The sequence below is a fragment of the Oncorhynchus masou genome, unplaced genomic scaffold (assembly GCF_036934945.1).
Source record: "Oncorhynchus masou masou isolate Uvic2021 unplaced genomic scaffold, UVic_Omas_1.1 unplaced_scaffold_686, whole genome shotgun sequence".
NCBI lineage: Eukaryota > Metazoa > Chordata > Actinopteri > Salmoniformes > Salmonidae > Oncorhynchus > Oncorhynchus masou.
In genome coordinates, this window is record NW_027013311.1 from 128,926 (window position 1) to 151,479 (window position 22,554).

Below are 22,554 nucleotides of genomic sequence, written 5' to 3' on the forward strand. Positions count from 1 at the left end.
GTAAGGGCTCTGGTCAATACTACTACACTGTATATACTGTAAGACCACAGGGCTCTGGTCAATACTACTACACTATATATACTGTAAGGCCATAGGGCTCTGGTCAATACTACTACACTATATATACTGTAAGGGCTCTGGTCAATACTACTACACTATATATACTGTAAGACCATAGGGCTCTGGTCAATACTACTACACTATATATACTGTAAGGGCTCTGGTCAATACTACTACACTATATATACTGTAAGGGCTCTGGTCAATACTACTACACTATATATACTGTAAGGGCTCTGGTCAATACTACTACACTATATATACTGTAAGACCATAGGGCTCTGGTCAATACTACTACACTATATATACTGTAAGGGCTCTGGTCAATACTACTACACTATATATACTGTAAGGGCTCTGGTCAATACTACTACACTATATATACTGTAAGGGCTCTGGTCAATACTACTACACTATATATACTGTAAGGGCTCTGGTCAATACTACTACACTATATATACTGTAAGGGCTCTGGTCAATACTACTACACTATATATACTGTAAGGGCTCTGGTCAATACTACTACACTGTATATACTGTAAGGGCTCTGGTCAATACTACTACACTATATATACTGTAAGGGCTCTGGTCAGTACTACTACACTATATATACTGTAAGGGCTCTGGTCAGTACTACTACACTATATATACTGTAAGACCATAGGGCTCTGGTCAATACTACTACACTATATATACTGTAAGGGCTCTGGTCAATACTACTACACTATATATACTGTAAGACCATAGGGCTCTGGTCAATACTACTACACTATATATACTGTAAGGGCTCTGGTCAGTACTACTACACTATATATACTGTAAGGGCTCTGGTCAATACTACTACACTATATATACTGTAAGGGCTCTGGTTAGTACTACTACACTATATATACTGTAAGGGCTCTGGTCAATACTACTACACTATATATACTGTAAGGGCTCTGGTCAATACTACTACACTATATATACTGTAAGGGCTCTGGTCAATACTACTACACTATATATACTGTAAGGGCTCTGGTCAATACTACTACACTATATATACTGTAAGACCACAGGGCTCTGGTCAATACTACTACACTATATATACTGTAAGGGCTCTGGTCAATACTACTACACTATATATACTGTAAGGGCTCTGGTCAGTACTACTACACTGTATATACTGTAAGGGCTCTGGTCAATACTACTACACTATATATACTGTAAGGGCTCTGGTCAATACTACTACACTATATATACTGTAAGGGCTCTGGTCAATACTACTACACTATATATACTGTAAGACCATAGGGCTCTGGTCAATACTACTACACTATATATACTGTAAGACCATAGGGCTCTGGTCAGTACTACTCCACTATATATACTGTAAGACCATAGGGCTCTGGTCAATACTACTACACTATATATACTGTAAGGGCTCTGGTCAATACTACTACACTATATATACTGTAAGACCATAGGGCTCTGGTCAATACTACTACACTATATATACTGTAAGGGCTCTGGTCAATACTACTACACTATATATACTGTAAGACCATAGGGCTCTGGTCAATACTACTACACTATATATACTGTAAGACCATAGGGCTCTGGTCAATACTACTACACTATATATACTGTAAGGGCTCTGGTCAATACTACTACACTATATATACTGTAAGGGCTCTGGTCAATACTACTACACTATATATACTGTAAGGGCTCTGGTCAATACTACTACACTATATATACTGTAAGGGCTCTGGTCAATACTACTACACTATATATACTGTAAGACCATAGGGCTCTGGTCAATACTACTACACTATATATACTGTAAGACCATAGGGCTCTGGTCAATACTACTACACTATATATACTGTAAGGGCTCTGGTCAATACTACTACACTATATATACTGTAAGGGCTCTGGTCAATACTACTACACTATATATACTGTAAGGGCTCTGGTCAATACTACTACACTATATATACTGTAAGGGCTCTGGTCAATACTACTACACTATATATACTGTAAGGGCTCTGGTCAATACTACTACACTGTATATACTGTAAGGGCTCTGGTCAATACTACTACACTGTATATACTGTAAGGGCTCTGGTCAATACTACTACACTATATATACTGTAAGGGCTCTGGTCAATACTACTACACTATATATACTGTAAGACCATAGGGCTCTGGTCAATACTACTACACTATATATACTGTAAGGGCTCTGGTCAATACTACTACACTATATATACTGTAAGGGCTCTGGTCAATACTACTACACTATATATACTGTAAGGGCTCTGGTCAATACTACTACACTATATATACTGTAAGACCATAGGGCTCTGGTCAATACTACTACACTATATATACTGTAAGGGCTCTGGTCAATACTACTACACTGTATATACTGTAAGGGCTCTGGTCAATACTACTACACTATATATACTGTAAGGGCTCTGGTCAATACTACTACACTATATATACTGTAAGGGCTCTGGTTAGTACTACTACACTATATATACTGTAAGGGCTCTGGTCAATACTACTACACTATATATACTGTAAGGGCTCTGGTTAGTACTACTACACTGTATATACTGTAAGGGCTCTGGTCAGTACTACTACACTATATATACTGTAAGACCATAGGGCTCTGGTCAATACTACTACACTATATATACTGTAAGACCATAGGGCTCTGGTCAATACTACTACACTATATATACTGTAAGGGCTCTGGTCAATACTACTACACTATATATACTGTAAGGGCTCTGGTCAATACTACTACACTATATATACTGTAAGACCACAGGGCTCTGGTCAATACTACTACACTATATATACTGTAAGGCCATAGGGCTCTAGTCAATACTACTACACTATATATACTGTAAGGGCTCTGGTCAATACTACTACACTATATATACTGTAAGACCATAGGGCTCTGGTCAATACTACTACACTATATATACTGTAAGGGCTCTGGTCAGTACTACTACACTATATATACTGTAAGGGCTCTGGTCAATACTACTACACTATATATACTGTAAGGGCTCTGGTCAATACTACTACACTGTATATACTGTAAGGGCTCTGGTCAATACTACTACACTATATATACTGTAAGACCACAGGGCTCTGGTCAATACTACTACACTATATATACTGTAAGACCATAGGGCTCTGGTCAATACTACTACACTATATATACTGTAAGACCATAGGGCTCTGGTCAATACTACTACACTATATATACTGTAAGGGCTCTGGTCAGTACTACTACACTATATATACTGTAAGGGCTCTGGTCAATACTACTACACTATATATACTGTAAGGGCTCTGGTCAGTACTACTACACTATATATACTGTAAGGGCTCTGGTCAATACTACTACACTATATATACTGTAAGGGCTCTGGTCAGTACTACTACACTATATATACTGTAAGGGCTCTGGTCAGTACTACTACACTATATATACTGTAAGGGCTCTGGTCAATACTACTACACTATATATACTGTAAGGGCTCTGGTCAATACTACTACACTATATATACTGTAAGGGCTCTGGTCAATACTACTACACTATATATACTGTAAGGGCTCTGGTCAATACTACTACACTATATATACTGTAAGGGCTCTGGTCAATACTACTACACTGTATATACTGTAAGGGCTCTGGTCAATACTACTACACTATATATACTGTAAGACCATAGGGCTCTGGTCAATACTACTACACTATATATACTGTAAGGGCTCTGGTCAATACTACTACACTATATATACTGTAAGACCATAGGGCTCTGGTCAATACTACTACACTATATATACTGTAAGACCATAGGGCTCTGGTCAGTACTACTCCACTATATATACTGTAAGACCATAGGGCTCTGGTCAATACTACTCCACTATATATACTGTAAGACCATAGGGCTCTGGTCAATACTACTACACTATATATACTGTAAGACCATAGGGCTCTGGTCAGTACTACTCCACTATATATACTGTAAGACCATAGGGCTCTGGTCAATACTACTACACTATATATACTGTAAGACCATAGGGCTCTGGTCAATACTACTACACTATATATACTGTAAGGGCTCTGGTCAATACTACTACACTATATATACTGTAAGGGCTCTGGTCAATACTACTACACTATATATACTGTAAGGGCTCTGGTCAATACTACTACACTATATATACTGTAAGGGCTCTGGTCAATACTACTACACTATATATACTGTAAGGGCTCTGGTCAGTACTACTACACTATATATACTGTAAGGGCTCTGGTCAATACTACTACACTATATATACTGTAAGGGCTCTGGTCAATACTACTACACTATATATACTGTAAGGGCTCTGGTCAATACTACTACACTATATATACTGTAAGGGCTCTGGTCAGTACTACTACACTATATATACTGTACTTCAGTGATCATCATCATGACGTAGTGACTCACTGCTACCATGAACCTTCTTTCACCCTTTCCCTCCAGGATATCAGTGGAGAACGTGGATGCAGAGTTCCAGTCGCTGTCGTCTCGCACACGCTCAGTGGAGGAGAGCATCCAGGAAGAGACTGAGCTGCTGCTGCAGCTGGACCACTTCCTACAGGTCAGAGAGAGAGAGAGAGAGAGAGAGAAGATAGGGACAGGGAGAGAGAGAGGACAGAGAGGGAGAGAGAGAGGACAGAGAGGGAGAGAGAGGGACAGGGACAGAGAGAGAGAGAGGACAGGGACCGACAGAGAGAGAGAGAGGACAGGGACACCGAGAGAGAGAGAGAGAGAGACAGGGACACAGAGAGAGAGAGAGAGGACAGGGACACAGAGAGAGAGAGAGGGACAGGGACACAGAGAGAGGACAGAGAGAGAGAGAGAGACAGGGACACACAGAAAGAGAGAGAGAGAGAGAGAGAGAGAGAGACAGGGACACAGAGAGAGAGAGGACAGAGAGAGAGAGAGAGAGAGAGAGGACAGGGACACAGAGAGAGAGAGAGAGAGAGAGAGAGGACAGGGACACAGAGAGAGAGAGAGAGAGAGAGAGAGAGAGAGAGAGGACAGGGACACACAGAGAGAGAGAGGGGAGGTCAGGAACACAGAGAGAGAGAGACGACATGTTGTGTGCGTGGCAACTTGTTTGTGTGTGTAGTAACAGTGTGTCTCCTCTCCTAGAATTCGACAGCAGCCCTGGCTGAGTTGCAAAGGGAGAGACAGGAGTTGAGGAACGAAGGGAACGTTCTGATCGACTTCTTCTGTGAAGACAGAGTCTCCTTCAGGCTGGACGAGTGTTTCAAGGTGTTCCAAGACTTCTGCCTGAAATTCCAGAAAGCAGTCAAGGTACTAGAACATCGTTCTAGAACACCAGAATAAATCACACTGACTAGAACATCGTTCTGTTAGTCTAGAACACCACAATAAATCACACTGACTAGAACATCGTTCTGTTAGTCTAGAACACCAGAATAAATCACACTGACTAGAACATCGTTCTGTTAGTCTAGAACACCAGAATAAATCACACTGACTAGAACATCGTTCTGTTAGTCTAGAACACCAGAATAAATCACACTGACGAGAACATTGTTCTGTTAGTCTAGAACACCAGAATAAATCACACTGACTAGAACATAGTTCTGTTAGTCTAGAACACCAGAATAAATCACACTGACTAGAATATCGTTCTGTTAGTCTAGAACACCAGAATAAATCACACTGACTAGAACATCGTTCTGTTAGTCTAGAACACCAGAATAAATCACACTGACTAGAACATCGTTCTGTTAGTCTAGAACACCAGAATAAATCACACTGACTAGAACATCGTTCTGTTAGTCTAGAACACCAGAATAAATCACACTGACTAGAATATTGTTCTGTTAGTCTAGAACACCAGAATAAATCACACTGACGAGAACATCGTTCTGTTAGTCTAGAACACCACAATAAATCACACTGACTAGAACATCGTTCTGTTAGTCTAGAACACCAGAATAAATCACTGTTAGTCTAGAACACCAGAATAAATCACACTGACTAGAACATCCTTCTGTTAGTCTAGAACACCACAATAAATCACACTGACTAGAACATTGTTCTGTTAGTCTAGAACACCACAATAAATCACACTGACTAGAACATCGTTCTGTTAGTCTAGAACACCAGAATAAATCACACTGACGAGAACATTGTTCTGTTTGTCTAGAACACCAGAATAAATCACACTGACTAGAACATCGTTCTGTTAGTCTAGAACACCAGAGTAAATCACACTGACGAGAACATCGTTCTGTTTGTCTAGAACACCAGAATAAATCACACTGACTAGAACATCGTTCTGTTAGTCTAGAACACCAGAATTAATCACACTGACTAGAACATCGTTCTGTTAGTCTAGAACAACAGAATAAATCACACTGACTAGAACATCGTTCTGTTAGTCTAGAACAACAGAATAAATCACACTGACTAGAACATCGTTCTGTTAGTCTAGAACACAAGAATAAATCACACTGACTAGAACATCGTTCTGTTAGTCTAGAACACAAGAATAAATCACACTGACTAGAACATCGTTCTGTTAGTCTAGAACACCAGAATAAATCACACTGACTAGAACATCGTTCTGTTAGTCTAGAACACCAGAATAAATCACACTGACGAGAACATCGTTCTGTTAGTCTTGAACAAGGTTTCCTCATTGTGATTATACAAACAAGCTGTTCCAGTTGAATAATATTAAAAACCTTTGGACTTTTGTGTTTGAGGAGTATAATATAAACACTGAGTCTCTGCTCCTGGTTGTCTGCTGTACTGCTACTGCCCCCTGGTGTTCAACAAGTGTTGTTACACCTATATTTACTTTTACACTGTTCTCTCTCTACCGCTCCCCCTCTCTCTACCGCTCCCCCTCTCTCTACCGCTCCCCCTCTCTCTACCGCTCCCCCTCTCTCTCTACCGCTCCCCTCTCTCTCTCTACTGCTCCCCCTCTCTCTCTCTACCGCTCCCCCCTCTCTCTACCGCTCCCCCTCTCTCTCTACTGCTCCCCCTCTCTCTCTACCGCTCCCCCTCTCTCTCTACCGCTCCCCCTCTCTCTCTACCGCTCCCCCTCTCTACCGCTCCCCCTCTCTCTCTACCGCTCCCCCTCTCTCTCTACCGCTCCCCTCTCTCTCTACTGCTCCCCCTCTCTCTACCGCTCCCCCTCTCTCTCTACTGCTCCCCCTCTCTCTACCGCTCCCCCTCTCTCTCTACTGCTCCCCCTCTCTCTACCGCTCCCCCTCTCTCTCTACCGCTCCCCCTCTCTCTCTACCGCTCCCCCTCTCTCTCTCTCTACTGCTCCCCCTCTCTCTCTACCGCTCCCCCTCTCTCTCTACGCTCCCCCTCTCTCTCTACCGCTCCCCCTCTCTCTCTACCGCTCCCCCTCTCTCTCTCTACCGCTCCCCCCTCTCTCTCTACCGCTCCCCCTCTCTCTACCGCTCCCCCTCTCTCTCTACCGCTCCCCCTCTCTACCGCTCCCCCTCTCTCTCTACCGCTCCCCCTCTCTCTCTACTGCTCCCCCTCTCTCTCTACCGCTCCCCCTCTCTCTCTACCGCTCCCCCTCTCTCTCTCTACCGCTCCCCCTCTCTCTCTACCGCTCCCCCTCTCTCTCTACTGCTCCCCCTCTCTCTACCGCTCCCCCTCTCTCTACTGCTCCCCCTCTCTCTACCGCTCCCCCTCTCTACCGCTCCCCCTCTCTCTACCGCTCCCCCTCTCTCTCTACCGCTCCCCCTCTCTCTACCGCTCCCCCTCTCTCTACCGCTCCCCCTCTCTCTCTACTGTCCCCCCTCTCTCTACCGCTCCCCCTCTCTCTACCGCTCCCCCTCTCTCTCTACCGCTCCCCCTCTCTCTACCGCTCCCCCTCTCTCTCTACTGCTCCCCCTCTCTCTACCCCCTCGCTCTCTCTCTCTCTACCGCTCCCCCTCTCTCTCTCTCTCCCTGCTCCCCCTCGCTCCCCCTCTCACCTGCTCCCCCTCTCTCTGTCTCTTCCCCGCTCCCCCCTCGCTCTCTCTCTACCGCTCCCCCCACTCTCTCTCCCTACCGCTCCCCCTCGCTAACTCTCTCTACCGCTCCCCCTCTCTCTCCCCCTACCGCTCCCCCTCGCTCTCTCTCTCTACCGCTCCCCTCTCTCTCTCTCTCTCTCTCTACCGCTCCCCCTCTCTCTCTACCGCTCCCCCTCGCTAACTCTCTCTACCGCTCCCCCTCTCTCTCCCTACCGCCCCCCCTCTCTCTCTCTCTCCCACCGCTCCCCCTCTCTCTCTCTCTCCACCGCCCCCCCTCTCTCTCTCTCTACCGCTCCCCCTCTCTCTCTCTCTACCGCTCCCCTCTCTCTCTCTCTACCGCTCCCCGCCTCGCTAACTCTCTCTACCGCTCCCCCTCTCTCTCTCTCTACCCCCCCTCACTCTCTCTCTCTCTACCGCTCCCTCTCTTTCTCTCTCTACCGCTCCCCCTCGCTCCCTACCGCTCCCCCTCACTCTCTCTCTCTCTACCGCTCCCCCTCTTTCTCTCTCTACCGCTCCCCCTCTCTCTCCCCTGCTGCCCCCCTCGCTCTCTCTCTACCGCTCCCCCTCGCTCTCCCTCTCTCTCCCCTGCTGCCCCCTCGCTCTCTCTCTACCGCTCCCCCTCTCTCTCCCTACCGCCCCCCCTCTCTCTCTCTCTCTCCACCGCTCCCCCTCTCTCTCTCTCTCTCCCACCGCCCCCCCCCTCCCTCTCCCCACCGCTCCCCCTCGCTCCCTCTCTCTACCGTTCCCTCGCTCTCTCTCTCTACCACTCCCCCATTCTCTCTCCCTACCGCTCCCCCTCGCTCTCTCTCTACCGCTCCCCCTCGCTAACTCTCTCTACCGCTCCCCCCATTCTCTCTCCCTACCGCTCCCCTCTCTCTCTCTCTACCGCTCCCCGCCTCGCTAACTCTCTCTACCGCTCCCCCTCTCTCTCTCTCTACCCCCACTCTCTCTCTCTACCGCTCCCCCTCTTTCTCTCTCTCTACCGCTCCCCCTCGCTCTCCCTCTCTCCCCCTGCTGCCCCCCTCGCTCTCTCCCTACCGCTCCCCCTCGCTCTCTCTCCCTACCGCTCCCCCTCGCTCCCCCTCTCTACCGCTCCCCCTCTCTCTGTCTCTCACCCGCTCCCCCCATTCTCTCTCCCTACCGCTCCCCCTCGCTCTCTCTCTCTACCGCTCCCCCCCTCTCTCTCTCCCCACCGCTCCCCCCCTCTCTCTCCCCACCGCTCCCCCTCTCTCTCCCCCACCGCTCCCCCTCGCTCGCCCTCTCTACCACTCCCCCCACTCTCTCTCCCTACCACTCCCCCCCCACTCTCTCTCCCTACCGCCCCCCCTCTCTCTCTCCCCCGCTCCCCCTCGCTAACTCTCTACCGCCCCCCTCTCCCTTTCTCTCTACCGCTCCCCCTCTCTCCCTTTCTCTCTACCGCTCCCCCCACTCTCTCTCCCTACCGCTCCCCCCTCGCGCTCTCTCCCTACCGCTCCCCCTCGCGCTCTCTCCCTACCGCTCCCCCTCGCTCTCTCTCCCTACCGCCCCCCCCCTCTCTCTCTACCGCTCCCCTCTCTCTCTCTCTCTACCGCCCCCCTCTCTCTCTCCACTGCTCCCCCCTCTCTCTCTCTACTGCTCCCCGCCTCGCTAACTCTCTCTACCGCTCCCCCTCTCTCTCCCTACCGCTCCCCCTCGCTCTCTCTCCCTACCGCCCCCCCTCTCTCTCTACCGCTCCCCCTCTCTCTCTCTACCGCTCCCCCCCCCCCCTCTCCCTTTCTCTCTACCGCTCCCCCTCTCTCCCTTTCTCTCTACCGCTCCCCCTCTCTCTCTCTCTACCGCCCCCCCTCTCTCTCTCTCTCTACCGCTCCCCCCCCTCTCTCTACTGCTCCCTCTCTCTCTCTCTACCCCCCCTCTCTCTCTCTCTACCACTCCCCTCTCTCTCTCTACTGCTCCCCCTCTCTCTATACCGCTCCCCCTCTCTCCCATTTCTCTCTCAATTTCAATTACATTTCAATTTAAGGAGCTTTATTGCCATGGGGAAACATATGTTAACATTACCAAAACAATTGAAATAGAGAATAAACAAAAGTGAAGTAAACAATATAAAATGAAGAGTAAACTTTACACTCACAGAAGTTCCAAAAGAATAAAGACATTTGAAACATCTCTCCCTCCCTCCTCTAGGACAACCTGGAGCGTGAGCTGAAGGAGGCGTCTCATCGTCGGATTCAGGAGCTCGAGGAGAAACGGCACTCGTGGGCGAGCGGAGAGGAGGTGGGCGGGGTCTTCGGAATGCGCAGCAGCAGCGAGACGGACATAGAGGTGGCCCTATCCCAGGAGGAGGGGCTTATCGAGCTTCTCAAGTCTCGCCCATGCTCGCCGCACAGCCCCCAGATTGCACTGGGGCGTTCCGGAAGCGTCCGCCGTTCTCGCGGCTCTGCCTCCGCCGCGGCTGACCGTCAACTGACTAGCCTGCTAACTCTGGGCATCACCTCTGACCTTCAGGTCGTAGGGGGTCACCGAATCCCGGGAGGCGACTATGGAGGGGGGCCGAGCAGCGGGATTCCTTCCCCATGAGGTCACCTGAACCTGGGCTGCGGATTCCCAACATCTCCCCTCTGACCCAGGGACCTGCGGGTCACACGCAACCTCAGAACCAGCACCCTCAGGTGGACTGGCCTGGTCCCCCTCCTCTATACCCACCTCCTTAGGACCGAGGCATCAACTTCAACCTGGCATCAACTCAAATCACAGCCCTCAGACAGCAACCATTGACCACAAACCTAGCACAGACCTGAACCCGACCCCTGACCCTGACAACAACCAACCCAGTGGTCTGACCGTCAACCTTGAACGACACACTCTGGTTCCTAAGCTCCGAGCGTTCGACCTCGTCTCGACCCCTCACGGTCACGCCCAGGGAGATGTCGTCACCCACACAGACCTGGAGACGGAGATTCCCAGAGACTCTATCCTCACGGATACACAGGAGAATTCTCAAGGGCGTTGTGAGGGGCGGGAACAGAGGGAGGAAGAGGTGGATGAGAAGGGGAGGATGGTGGCTGCAGGGATAGTGAATGAGGAGCCTGCTGTGGGTGACGCAGAGGAGGAGAGGGGAGAACAGGAGGAGGAGAAGAGGGGAGTGCAGGAGGAGGAGAAGAGGGGAGAGCAGGAGGAGGAGAGGGGAGAGCAGGAAGAGGAGGAGAAGAGGGGAGAGCAGGAGGAGGAGAAGAGGGGAGAGCAGGAGGAGGAGAGGGGGAGAGCAGGAAGAGGAGGAGAAGAGGGGAGAGCAGGAGGAGGAGGAGGAGGAGAAGAGGGGAGAGCAGGAGGAGGAGAGGGAGAGCAGGAAGAGGAGGAGAAGAGGGGAGAGCAGGAGGAGGAGGAGAAGAGGGGAGAGCAGGAGGAGGAGGGGGAGAGCAGGAGGAGGAGAAGGGTGTGTCTCGGACAGAGTCGTCGACGACAGATTCTCGTACTGATCCATCTCCGTCCACAGCTATTACAGACCTCTCCTCACACGCACAGAGCGGTGAAAACCCCACACACGCCGACGAGGCTGAGAGTCCAACACACCAGGTGTCCGCTTCTTCTATGGGGGAGTCCCCAGCCAATAGCATGCCTTCAGAATCTCAACCCACCAATGAGTACTCAGTGCCTGTTTCCATCACTGACCAGTCAGTGCCTGTTTCCTCCGATGAGTCATCGGTCCCAGCAGTGTCTACCTCCACCAATGGGCTGCCTGCGTCAGTCACCGCTGGCGCCTCTGATAGGTCAGCCCAGGGTACGAATCCCACGACCAGTCAGGTCTCTAAGCCTTCCAGACCCCCCTCTGCCATCCCCACCACCACCGGTGGGCGAAAAGCTGTCATCCGCACCCTCAACTCCTCCGAGAACCAGGACATGAGGCGTGTGGTCCCTATCTTCAAGGCCGGTCGACGTGGCTCGATCCCAGGTAAACAGGTGGAGAAACCCCCTGGCCACCAGAGCTCTGGTCCACGGACCACCACCACCTCCTCCTCTCACCCAGCCAACCGCTCTCTGAGACGGGCAGAGAGGAGCTCCGCCACACCCCGTCGCAGTAGCCTCCAGGTCGACGACCCCAAGTCTGTGACCACCACGGGTGTCCACGGCAGTGCCCGAGACCAACCCCAACCTTCCACCCTCCAGAGGAAGCCGTCCTTCCGAAAGCCTCTCCGCCCCGTGGCCCCCAGACCGCCTCCAGAGGAAAAGATGTGCCGTTCCACCCTCCGAGCCCTCGCCGCCGCAGGTGGGGCTGTTCCAACAGCGGGGGGTGGAGGAGGTAACAGCCTCAGTGCCCCCCCGACCCCCTCCCACCGTGGAGGTGTCTCCAACCCCACCCCCCTCCCTGGATTTGCCCGAAATACAGCCGCTTCCTCTTTCAGACGGACCACTCTCCCCCCCCCGGGGAGTACCCTCGCCCCCTCTAAAAACTCCCCCCGTTCCTCCCCTGTCCCCTCTCCCGGACCCTCACCCCTCAGCCGGGCGGGGTCGTTGAGACACCACAGGGTGGCCCCCGCGGCCCCCAGGCACAGACAACCCCATCAGGAGAACACAAAGTATCAAGGGACCCCTGCGCGCCCGATCCCCAACCCCCAGGCCCCACACACCCTCCCTGACTCGCTGGCGCAGCCTAAAGGGCATGCTGGGAAAAACAGCAGCAGTTTCTCTGATAAGTCCACCCACCTCAGAGACTCCAGTAAAGCACTGAAACCCACCTGGAGATAGAGGCCTAGTTCCAATACCCACAACATACTTCCTTTTCCCCGGCCTAGTTCCAATACCCACAACATACTTCCTTTTCCCCGGCCTAGTTCCAATACCCACAACATACTTCCTTTCCCCCGGCCTAGTTCCAATACCCACAACATACTTCCTTTTCCCCGGCCTAGTTCCAATACCCACAACATACTTCCTTTTCCCCGGCCTAGTTCCAATACCCACAACATACTTCCTTTTCCCCGGCCTAGTTCCAATACCCACAACATACTTCCTTTTCCCGGCCTAGTTCCAATAACGACAACATACTTCCTTTTCCCGGCCTAGTTCCAATACCCACAACATACTTCCTTTTCCCCGGCCTAGTTCCAATACCCACAACATACTTCCTTTTCCCCGGCCTAGTTCCAATACCGACAACATACTTCCTTTTCCCGGCCTAGTTCCAATACCGACAACATACTTCCTTTTCCCGGTCTAGTTCCAATACCCACAACATACTTCCTTTTCCCCGGCTTAGTTCCAATACCCACAACATACTTCCTTTTCCCCGGCTTAGTTCCAATACCCACAACATACTTCCTTTTCCCGGCCTAGTTCCAATACCGACAACATACTTCCTTTTCCGGCCTAGTTCCAATACCCACAACATACTTCCTTTTCCCGGCTTAGTTCCAATACCCACAACATACTTCCTTTTCCCGGCCTAGTTCCAATACCGACAACATACTTCCTTTTCCCGGCCTAGTTCCAATACCGACAACATACTTCCTTTTCCCGGCCTAGTTCCAATACCGACAACATACTTCCTTTTCCCGGCCTAGTTCCAATACCGACAACATACTTCCTTTTCCGGCCTAGTTCCAATACCCACAACATACTTCCTTTTCCCGGGCCTAGTTCAATACCCACAACATACTTCCTTTTCCCCGGCCTAGTTCCAATACCGACAACATACTTCCTTTTCCGGCCTAGTTCCAATACCCACAACATACTTCCTTTTCCCGGCCTAGTTCCAATACCCACAACATACTTCCTTTTCCCCAGCCTAGTTCCAATACCCACAACATACTTCCTTTTCCCGGCCTAGTTCCAATACCCACAACATACTTCCTTGCTTCCTTTTCTCCCGGGCCTAGTTCCAATATTGATGACATGTATCTCTTGTTCCAATACAAACCACATGCCACATTACTTATGTTAACACCTATCTTATGTTCTCCAGATCTACAGGGTCGAGTCTTTCAAAAAAATATAGAAATAGAATGAAAGGACTTTTTAAAAGATGAAGAATAAGTCTAGATTTGTATTTGTTTTGTGATCGTGATTTATCTAATTCTATATAATGTTGTCATTGTATGAAAGAAACCTTTTCTACATTCCAAATAACCCTCTATTCACTTTATAGTGCACTATTTTAACCAGGGCCCATAGGGCTATAGGGCACTATGTAGGGAATAGGGGACCATTTGGGACAGATCCGTGAGTAAGTTTGATTCTAGCTGTGTTTTCTGTAAAGCCTGTTCCAAAATTTGTTTTGTATTAGCCAACTCCCCTGATTTATCAATTGTCATGTTCTGGGTCTGTATTCATAAAGCCTCTCCTAGTAGGAGGGCTGATCTAGGATCAGTTTAGGCTTCAGCCAACCTGTCCGGGGCCTGTATTTATAAAGCCTCTGCTGATCTAGAATCAGTTCCCCCTTTTGTTTGTATATAATCATCTAATTCGTTGGCTGCATTAAAACAGGCAGACCGATTCGGATATTTTGCCCAGTCAAAAGACCAATTATTGCCAAATAGATCAGAATTGGGCTGCCTGTGTAAAATGTGGCCACCGTGATCTAAAAGACTAATCTGATCCTCGATCAGCTCTCCTACTAGGAGAGGCTTAATGAATACAGGCCCAGAACAGGTTGGCTGAAGCACAATCTGATCTGGGACCTGACTATGTATTGTTCTTTGTATATTTGATTAATGATACAATGAATAAACGTGTACATTTTAACCACTTGTTTAGAGATGTTGTCTGTGTGTGAAATGGCCCCCTGGTTAAGGGTAGAGGCCTAGATAGGGACTACTTTTTAAAAATATATTTAACCTTGGCAAGTCAATGACAGCCTACTGGGGAACAGAGGGTTAACTGCCTTGTTCAGGGGAACAGTGGGGTTAACTGCCTTGTTCAGGGGAACAGTGGGTTAACTGCCTTGTTCAGGGTAACAGTGGGGTTAACTGCCTTGTTGAGGGGAACAGTGGGTTAACTGCCTTGTTGAGGGGAATAGTGGGTTAACTGCCTTGTTCAGGGGAACAGTGGGTTAACTGCCTCGTTCAGAGGAATAGTGGGTTAACTGCCTTGTTCAGGGGAACAGTGGGTTAACTGCCTTGTTCAGGGGAACAGTGGGTTAACTGCCTTGTTCAGGGGAATAGTGGGTTAACTGCCTTGTTCAGGGGAACAGTGGGTTAACTGCCTTGTTCAGGGGAACAGTGGGTTAACTGCCTTGTCCAGGGGAACAGTGGGTTAACTGCCTTGTTCAGGGGAACAGTGGGTTAACTGCCTTGTTCAGGGGAACAGTGGGTTAACTGCCTTGTTCAGGGGAACAGTGGGTTAACTGCCTTGTTCAGGGGAACAGTGGGGTTAACTGCCTTGTTCAGGGAACAGTGGGTTAACTGCCTTGTCCAGGGGAACAGTGGGTTAACTGCCTTGTTCAGGGGAACAGTGGGTTAACTGCCTTGTTCAGGGGAACAGTGGGTTAACTGCCTTGTTCAGGGGAACAGTGGGTTAACTGCCTTGTTCAGGGAACAGTGGGTTAACTGCCTTGTTCAGGGGAACAGTGGGTTAACTGCCTTGTTCAGGGGAACAGTGGGTTAACTGCCTTGTTCAGGGGAACAGTGGGTTAACTGCCTTGGTCAGGGGAACAGTGGGTTAACTGCCTTGTTCAGGGGAACAGTGGGTTAACTGCCTTGTTCAGGGGAACAGTGGGTTAACTGCCTTGTTCAGGGGAACAGTGGGTTAACTGCCTTGTACAGGGGAACAGTGGGTTAACTGCCTTGTTCAGGGGAACAGTGGGTTAACTGCCTTGGTCAGGGGAACAGTGGGGTTACCTGCCTTGTTCAGGGAACAGTGGGGTTACCTGCCTTGTTCAGGGGAACAGTGGGCTAACTGCCTTGTTCAGGGGAACAGTGGGGTTAACTGCCTTGTTCAGGGGAACAGTGGGTTAACTGCCTTGTTCAGGGGAATAGTGGGTTAACTGCCTTGTTCAGGGGAACAGTGGGTTAACTGCCTTGTTCAGGGGAACAGTGGGTTAACTGCCTTTTTCAGGGGAACAGTGGGTTACCTGCCTTGTTCAGGGGAACAGTGGGTTAACTGCCTTGTTCAGGGGAACAGTGGGTTACCTGCCTTGTTCAGGGGAGCAGTGGGTTAACTGCCTTGTTCAGGGGAACAGTGGGTTAACTGCCTTGTTCAGGGGAACAGTGGGTTAACTGCCTTGTTCAGGGGAACAGTGGGTTAACTGCCTTGTTCAGGGGAACAGTGGGTTAACTGCCTTGTTCAGGGGAACAGTGGGTTAACTGCCTTGTTCAGGGGAACAGTGGGTTACCTGCCTTGTTCAGGGGAACAGTGGGTTAACTGCCTTGTTCAGGGGAACAGTGGGTTACCTGCCTTGTTCAGGGGAACAGTGGGTTAACTGCCTTGTTCAGGGGAACAGTGGGTTAACTGCCTTGTTCAGGGGAACAGTGGGTTAACTGCCTTGTTCAGGGGAACAGTGGGTTAACTGCCTTGTTCAGGGGAACAGTGGGTTAACTGCCTTGTTCAGGGGAACAGTGGGTTACCTGCCTTGTTCAGGGGAACAGTGGGGTTAACTGCCTTGTTCAGGGGAACAGTGGGTTACCTGCCTTGTTCAGGGGAACAGTGGGTTAACTGCCTTGTTCAGGGGAACAGTGGGTTAACTGCCTTGTTCAGGGGAACAGTGGGTTAACTGCCTTGTTCAGGGGAACAGTGGGTTACCTGCCTTGTTCAGGGGAACAGTGGGTTACCTGCCTTGTTCAGGGGAACAGTGGGGTTAACTGCCTTGTTCAGGGGAACAGTGGGTTAACTGCCTTGTTCAGGGGAACAGTGGGTTAACTGCCTTGTTCAGGGGAACAGTGGGTTAACTGCCTTGTTCAGGGGAACAGTGGGTTACCTGCCTTGTTCAGGGGAACAGTGGGGTTAACTGCCTTGTTCAGGGGAACAGTGGGTTACCTGCCTTGTTCAGGGGATCAGTGGGTTACCTGCCTTGTTCAGGGGAACAGTGGGTTAACTGCCTTGTTCAGGGGAACAGTGGGTTAACTGCCTTGTTCAGGGGAACAGTGGGTTACCTGCCTTGTTCAGGGGCAGAATTTCATATTTTTACTTTGTGAGCTCAGGGATTTGATCCAGCAACCTTTTGGTTACTGCCTCTAACCACTAGGCTACCTGCTCTAACCACTAGGCTACCTGCTCTAACCACTAGGCAACCTGCTCTACCCACTAGGCAACCTGCTCTAACCACTAGACTACCTGCCTCTAACCACTAGGCTACCTGCTCTAACCACTAGGCTACCTGCTCTAACCACTAGGCTACCTGCTCTAACCACTTGGCTACATGCTCTAACCACTAGGCTAGCTGTTCTACCCACTAGGCTACCTGCTCTAACCACTAGGCTACCTGCCTCTAACCACTAGGCTACCTGCCTCTAACCACTAGGCTACCTGCCTCTAACCACTAGGCTACCTGCCTCTAACCACTAGGCTACCTGCCTCTAACTACTAGGCTACCTGCTCTAACCACTAGGCTACCTGCTCTCACCACTAGGCTACCTGCTCTCACCACTAGGCTACTTGCTCTAACCACTAGGCTACTTGCTCTAACCACTAGGCTACCTGCTCTAACCACTAGGCTACCTGTCTCTAACCACTAGGCTACCTGCTCTAACCACTTGGCTCCCTGCCTCTAACCACTTGGCTCCCTGCCTCTAACCACTAGGCTACCCGCTCTAACCACTAGGCTACCTGCCTCTAACCACTAGGCTACCTGCTCTAACCACTAGGCTCTAACCACTAGGCTCTACCCACTAGGCTACCTGCCTCTAACCACTAGGCTACCTGTCTCTAACCACTAGGCTACCTGCCTCTAACCACTAGTCTCCAACCACTAGGCTCTAACCACTAGGCTACCTGTCTCTAACCACTAGGCTACCTGCTCTCACCACTAGGCTACCTGCTCTAACCACTAGGCTACTTGCTCTAACCACTAGGCTACCTGCTCTCACCACTAGGCTACTTGCTCTAACCACTAGGCTCCCTGCCTCTAACCACTAGGCTACCTGCTCTAACCACTAGGCTACCTGCTCTAACCACTAGGCTACTTGCACTAACCACTAGGCTACCTGCTCTCACCACTAGGCTACCTGCTCTAACCACTAGGCTACCTGCTCTAACCACTAGGCAACCTGCTCTCACCACTAGGCTACCTGCTCTCACCACTAGGCTACTTGCTCTAACCACTAGGCTACTTGCTCTAACCACTAGGCTACCTGCTCTAACCACTAGGCTACCTGTCTCTAACCACTAGGCTACCTGCCTCTAACCACTAGTCTCCAACCACTAGGCTCTAACCACTAGGCTACCTGTCTCTAACCACTAGGCTACCTGCTCTCACCACTAGGCTACATGCTCTAACCACTAGGCTACTTGCTCTAACCACTAGGCTACCTGCTCTAACCACTAGGCTACTTGCTCTAACCACTAGGCTCCCTGCCTCTAACCACTAGGCTACCTGCTCTAACCACTAGGCTACCTGCTCTAACCACTAGGCTACTTGCACTAACCATTAGGCTACCTGCTCTCACCACTAGGCTACCTGCTCTAACCACTAGGCAACCTGCTCTAACCACTAGGCAACCTGCTCTCACCACTAGGCTACCTGCTCTCACCACTAGGCTACCTGCTCTCACCACTAGGCTACCTGCTCTAACCACTAGGCTACCTGCTCTAACCACTAGGCTACTTGCACTAACCATTAGGCTACCTGCTCTCACCACTAGGCTACCTGCTCTAACCACTAGGCTACCTGCTCTAACCACTAGGCAACCTGCTCTCACCACTAGGCTACCTGCTCTCACCACTAGGCTACCTGCTCTCACCACTAGGCTACCTGCTCTCACCACTAGGCTACCTGCTCTAACCACTAGGCTACCTGCTCTCACCACTAGGCTACCTGCTCTAACCACTAGGCTAGCTGCTCTCACCACTAGGCTACCTGCTCTCACCACTAGGCTACCTGCTCTCACCACTAGGCTACCTGCTCTCACCACTAGGCTACCTGCTCTAACCACTAGGCTACTTGCACTAACCATTAGGCTACCTGCTCTCACCACTAGGCTACCTGCTCTAACCACTAGGCTACCTGCTCTAACCACTAGGCAACCTGCTCTCACCACTAGGCTACCTGCTCTCACCACTAGGCTACCTGCTCTCACCACTAGGCTACCTGCTCTCACCACTAGGCTACCTGCTCTCACCACTAGGCTACCTGCTCTCACCACTAGGCTACCTGCTCTAACCACTAGGCTACCTGCTCTAACCACTAGGCTACCTGCTCTCACCACTAGGCTACCTGCTCTAACCACTAGGCTAGCTGCTCTCACCACTAGGCTACCTGCTCTCACCACTAGGCTACCTGCTCTCACCACTAGGCTACCTGCTCTCACCACTAGGCTACCTGCTCTAACCACTAGGCTACCTGCTCTAACCACTAGGCTACCTGCTCTCACCACTAGGCTACCTGCTCTCACCACTAGGCTACCTGCTCTCACCACTAGGCTACCTGCTCTAACCACTAGGCTACCTGCTCTAACCACTAGGCTACCTGCTCTAACCACTAGGCTACCTGCTCTCACCACTAGGCTACCTGCTCTCACCACTAGGCTACCTGCTCTAACCACTAGGCTACCTGCTCTCACCACTAGGCTACCTGCTCTCACCACTAGGCTACCTGCTCTCACCACTAGGCTACCTGCTCTCACCACTAGGCTACCTGCTCTCACCACTAGGCTACCTGCTCTAACCACTAGGCTACCTGCTCTAACCACTAGGCTACCTGCTCTCACCACTAGGCTACCTGCTCTAACCACTAGGCTACCTGCTCTCACCACTAGGCTACCTGCCTCTAACCACTAGGCTACCTGCTCTCACCACTAGGCTACCTGCTCTCACCACTAGGCTACCTGCTCTAACCACTAGGCTACCTGCTCTAACCACTAGGCTACCTGCTCTCACCACTAGGCAACCTGCTCTCACCACTAGGCTACCTGCTCTCACCACTAGGCTACCTGCCTCTAACCACTAGGCTCTAACCACTAGGCTACCTGCTCTATCCACTAGGCTACCTGCTCTCACCACTAGGCTACCTGCTCTCACCACTAGGCTACCTGCTCTATCCACTAGGCTACCTGCTCTCACCACTAGGCTACCTGCCTCTAACCACTAGGCTCTAACCACTAGGCTACCTGCTCTATCCACTAGGCTACCTGCTCTCACCACTAGGCTACCTGCTCTATCCACTAGGCTACCTGCTCTCACCACTAGGCTACCTGCTCTATCCACTAGGCTACCTGCTCTCACCACTAGGCTACCTGCTCTAACCACTAGGCTACCTGCTCTAACCACTAGGCTACCTGCTCTCACCACTAGGCTACCTGCTCTAACCACTAGGCTACTTGCTCTAACCACTAGGCTACCTGCTCTCACCACTAGGCTACCTGCTCTCACCACTAGGCTACCTGCTCTAACCACTAGGCTACCTGCCTCTAACCACAAGGCTACCTGCCTCTAACCACTAGGCTACCTGCTCTCACCACTAGGCTACCTGCTCTCACCACTAGGCTACCTGCTCTCACCACTAGGCTACCTGCTCTAACCACTAGGCTACCTGCTGTGTCATTTCAGACAATGTGTTTTTCACAAGGGGCTTTTCTAAGAATCTGGATTTCAACAGAAACATTTTATTGTTAAAATAATTCTTAATGGAGCCTTTGTATTATAGTTTGTCAATATTTGTTACATTTTGTAAACAATATATATATTTTTAAACAGCTTATTCCTCTCTCCAATATTGCTCTTCGTCTCTCACACAGTGACTTATAAAAAATGCATGAATAGTTTTGAACATGATAGATATACTAGGTTATAATGGATTGAGTCTTGAGACTGTGAGAGAGTTTGATCATTCAAAATTCTTCCAAATAAAGTTTTTCATGTCAATATAAGCTTGTCAGTGTAAGTTTATTTTGTCAGATAACCATGACATCTGTCATATCAGATCCTACTAGATACGTTTAATATATTTGATCGAATTCTAATAATTTGCCCAAACTTCAGAGAAAATCTTCCACCTTGTGGTATGTGTCATAGCAAGGCGCCAGGGAGGTGACCCCCGACGTGACGTCATCACCGCACGCCAACCCGCTTGGGTTTCTCTTGCAGAAGATAAAAGAGACTGAAAAGTGCCTCTTTCTCCGACCTATACGAGCGTTTTATGTTTCTCTCTAGACTCCATGCCCTTCGCCGTCTGATGAACGGATGTTAGCGTATTTTACTGGGGAAAAAAGGGGCCAAAATCAGATTTATTTCGAGTGCAAAGACTGGATAAAACGCCACTGTACTTGCAACAACGGCCATCTGTTTTCGGTGAAGGTGAGTTTACTTGTGTGTTTTAGATGGAAAGCAACGAGTAAGCGAAGTGTCCACGAATTGCTTATCGAGCTAAGTAGCTAGCTGTGTTAAAGTTAAGCGGTAACTTAGCGATGACCGTCAACCGTGTGCATGCCCAGGTTAGCCTCAACTTCTAAGCTTAGACTTCAACTAGATGTTTGACTGTTTTATGCATTTTATAACAACACATCGCACGCCGAACCTCACATAATCTAACGCACATTATTTGTTTGTTTCTCAACGCGTGGGAAACAACATGCAACCCCGCCCCCCCCCCAATCCACGTGCGCAGGTGCATTGCCCCAATATCTCGTGGTCAGGGGAACAACTCTGCCTCCTGAATGAAGAAATCCTCCGGTGGGTTTAAGGAGTACTTTTAAAATCTCTAACCCTCCCTCCCTCTTCCTCCCTCCCTCCCCCTCTCTTCCTCCCTCCCCCTCTCTTCCTCCCTCCCTCCCCCTCTCTTCCTCCCTCCCCCTCTCTTCCTCCCTCCCTCCCCCTCTCTTCCTCCCTCCCCCTCTCTTCCTCCCTCTTGTCCCAGTTTTTTTCGACCAGGATGCCCCAGTCCTCTTCTCCCATCTGAAGACGGTAGGACAGTAGTCTGAAGATGAAGCAGGATCCATTGACCAAGGGTGGTAACACAGCCACATCCTGTCCAGGAAGGATAGACGCTATTGGGGTAATGATGCTAGCCAGCACCCCTCCTCCACTTCCTCCATCTCTTCCTCAATATCCTCCTCTCTTCCTCCATCTCTTCCTCATCCTCCTTGCAGGGAGAAAAGAGAAGGGGGATGAGGAGTTCATTTGTCGAGAGGAGGAGGAAGGGGACGTGGTCAGCGTTGCTATAGTGACCATAGCGGAGGAGTCCTGCCCTTCCGAACCGTTTGGAACTGTCGCCCACGGGGAGGTAGCAGCCAATGAGAGTGGGGTGAGGGATGGGGACTGCCAATCAAAAACTAACCAAAGTACCCAAACTGAAG

At 50.0% G+C, this 22,554-nt stretch overlaps 1 protein-coding gene and 1 pseudogene across 1 annotated transcript in view; both read left to right on the top strand.

The window, feature by feature from the left end:
• The window catches only part of LOC135536943 (FH2 domain-containing protein 1-like), a 30,881-nt gene extending 17,188 nt beyond the window's left edge, over positions 1–13,693 (top strand). The window contains 5 exon segments of the mRNA XM_064963164.1: positions 4,599–4,716; positions 5,274–5,438; positions 10,301–10,649; positions 10,744–11,729; positions 11,732–13,693. Of these exon segments, the coding sequence (XP_064819236.1) occupies positions 4,599–4,716; positions 5,274–5,438; positions 10,301–10,649; positions 10,744–11,729; positions 11,732–12,859 (2,746 nt within the window). The 3' untranslated portion in view covers positions 12,860–13,693.
• An 8,566-nt stretch (positions 13,694–22,259) lies between these two features.
• The window catches only part of LOC135536944 (F-box/WD repeat-containing protein 7-like), a 79,138-nt pseudogene continuing 78,843 nt past the window's right edge, over positions 22,260–22,554 (top strand).